At 31.9% G+C, this 2367-nt stretch overlaps 1 protein-coding gene across 4 annotated transcripts in view; it reads right to left on the minus strand.

The window, feature by feature from the left end:
- LOC106467831 overlaps nt 1–2367 on the minus strand; it is a 44295-nt gene that overhangs the window by 27125 nt on the left and 14803 nt on the right. The window contains exon 1 of one of the 4 annotated variants that reach the window (XM_013928211.2): nt 1205–1366. The exons of the other annotated variants lie outside the window; for them this stretch is intronic. Within the exon in view, the coding sequence (XP_013783665.1) occupies nt 1205–1209 (5 nt within the window). The 5' untranslated portion in view covers nt 1210–1366. Of the gene's footprint in view, nt 1–1204; nt 1367–2367 lie in introns of those variants that run through there. 4 annotated transcript variants of the gene reach the window in all.

Below are 2367 nucleotides of genomic sequence, written 5' to 3' on the forward strand. Positions count from 1 at the left end.
ACTATACTATTATTACTACACACACACACACACATATATATATATATATATATATATATATATATAGAGAGAGAGAGAGAGAGAGAGATGTTTAGAATGAATGCATCTTAAGATTTGTAGAAGAAAAGTGGATATATAAAAACCGAATGTGAACACTTTTCCCGTTTGTCAAATTATGAGTAGTTTGAAATAAAGGTTTGAAAAACAATGGATATGCAAAGAATAAAACAGCGTTTTCTGCTTTAGCTGTTGTGAATTATATTGATTATAAGCATAATAATCTGACTTGTTGGAAACCTACAAATACAATCAAAATTACCTATCAGTGTTGGAACTACCATGATGCCACTGTTAGTTCAATGTTGACTGTAATAAAGGATAGATGTCAGGCAAAAGAAAAGCTTTAAGAACAAATGGAATTTGCCCAAAGTTAGAAGATAAATACAATAAAACAAAATCAGTATAAGAAAATAACGTTTAAAGTAGACAGACAGATTTTACATAGTGATGGTTTGAGTAAATGCTCTTAGGCATAATTTTATTTTCATACTTTAGCCCGAAAACGAGTAGTTGCTCGAACCGTCACTAGATTAAAAAAAAAGTTTCCAGAGTTGATTTAAAACAAAAAAACTGGGTATCTCACATTTACACTAAATTACAGTAAACTGTAAGTTGCTTATCAGAAGTGCCATGCCCCTCAATGAAGCTGTTATATTGTATTTTTCAATCTCAACGCTCGTTGAACTAATGCTTAAACAAAGCCAGAAGGTAACGATAACAATTGTTCGCATTGGCAACAACGCGCGACAAAGCTGCATGTTAGCAATTAATTCTTAAACGCGTCCCTTGTGCTTGCAAATTACCCTGTCATGCCAACATTGAAATATACAAAGCTTTCAGAAATAAATACACTGTGTACACACATTTTTTTCTTTATTTACATTAATTTTAACACAATACTGAACCAGAAAGGTAATATACATTACAGTCACAGCCATAAGTTTTACACCACTCACTTTTTCATAAAAATTGAAAATATATCCTTTTAAAAAAATAAATAAAAGTGTGTTGTTTGTTAACTGATAAATCACGAATTTAACTTTTAAGGTCAACCTCCAACTTTTATAATTTCACAAACTCCAACAAATAAATCGTACACTAGAAATATAACACAACATTTGTTAATTTATTTTCGTTATCTTACCACATTTCTCCTGGCTTTATCCAAATATGGGCATAAATAAAAATAACTTCGATAGGTCGATAATAACTCTCACAGCGCTGGCTACTTTTAACATTTAATGAAAATTAATAAAGTTATGACTCATGTATGTAGTACCACAACATTGGCACAAAGCCAAGCTATCTTGTAGGCCTACTTTTAGGAACCTGATGTCAGACGATGGCCGAGTCTATTTATCACTACAGAGGGGTAATAAAGAACTGGTTAAATTATTTTAGACTTAGTTATGATTTTTAATTAAAGTGTTGTGATCTGTATTTGTTACCAGTTTTAATACTATGAAATAATTCAGGCATTGGAATGCATGTACTAATCCTAAAGGATATGCGCTGAAATAGATAGGTTATTTTGGTTACCCGGATGTACTATTTAATTGAGAGTGAATCACTCCAGTGTAAACGCAGCCCCTAGCAACAAAGTAAACCAACCTGAAAGTAGGAGATGGCAAGTTGCCAAGACTGAACCCTCCCTAAAGAAGAAGAAGAAGAAGAAAAAGAGGCATGACCTTTGAGTTGGCGATTTGCCAACTGCAGTAGACAGGATCCTTTTTAGTTTCCAAGAGTTGTATAGCCTTTAGGAGTGCTTCTGTTTTGCGGGGAGGAACTTGTGACCAATTATATAATTGGTTGTTCTCTATAAAGTTAAAAACAAACCTGTTTTCTCTATTTCCAAATGGCCTTCAGAGAATGAAATATACTTTTAACCTAAATTCCTACCATGCCAAACCAAACCAACCTATTCCAAAAACAAGTGGTCACTGGGGTACATGGTGTGTGGAGATAATATCAAAGATGTAGTCTTATCTGGATTTTACGAATTTAAATGTTTTTGATATAACTACAATAGGTGTTATATGCAGTAAAAACGTAAAATGCCAATGTCCCATATTTCGAAGGTTATAAAAAATTGATCAAAACATTGAATGTTTAAAATAATACCAAATTCTAAAAGTTAACAGTAAGGTTATGAGCTAACTGTGGACAATGTAATGTCTGTCCAAAAGACGCACTTTTTTACCCCAAAATTTGATGTCAAAATCTGCTTGCATCCTATACACAGAAGGTATGAATAATACATATGTATATATATATATATATATATATATATATATATATATATATATA

This window comes from Limulus polyphemus, unplaced genomic scaffold (assembly GCF_000517525.1).
Source record: "Limulus polyphemus unplaced genomic scaffold, Limulus_polyphemus-2.1.2 Scaffold2759, whole genome shotgun sequence".
Lineage (NCBI taxonomy): Eukaryota > Metazoa > Arthropoda > Merostomata > Xiphosura > Limulidae > Limulus > Limulus polyphemus.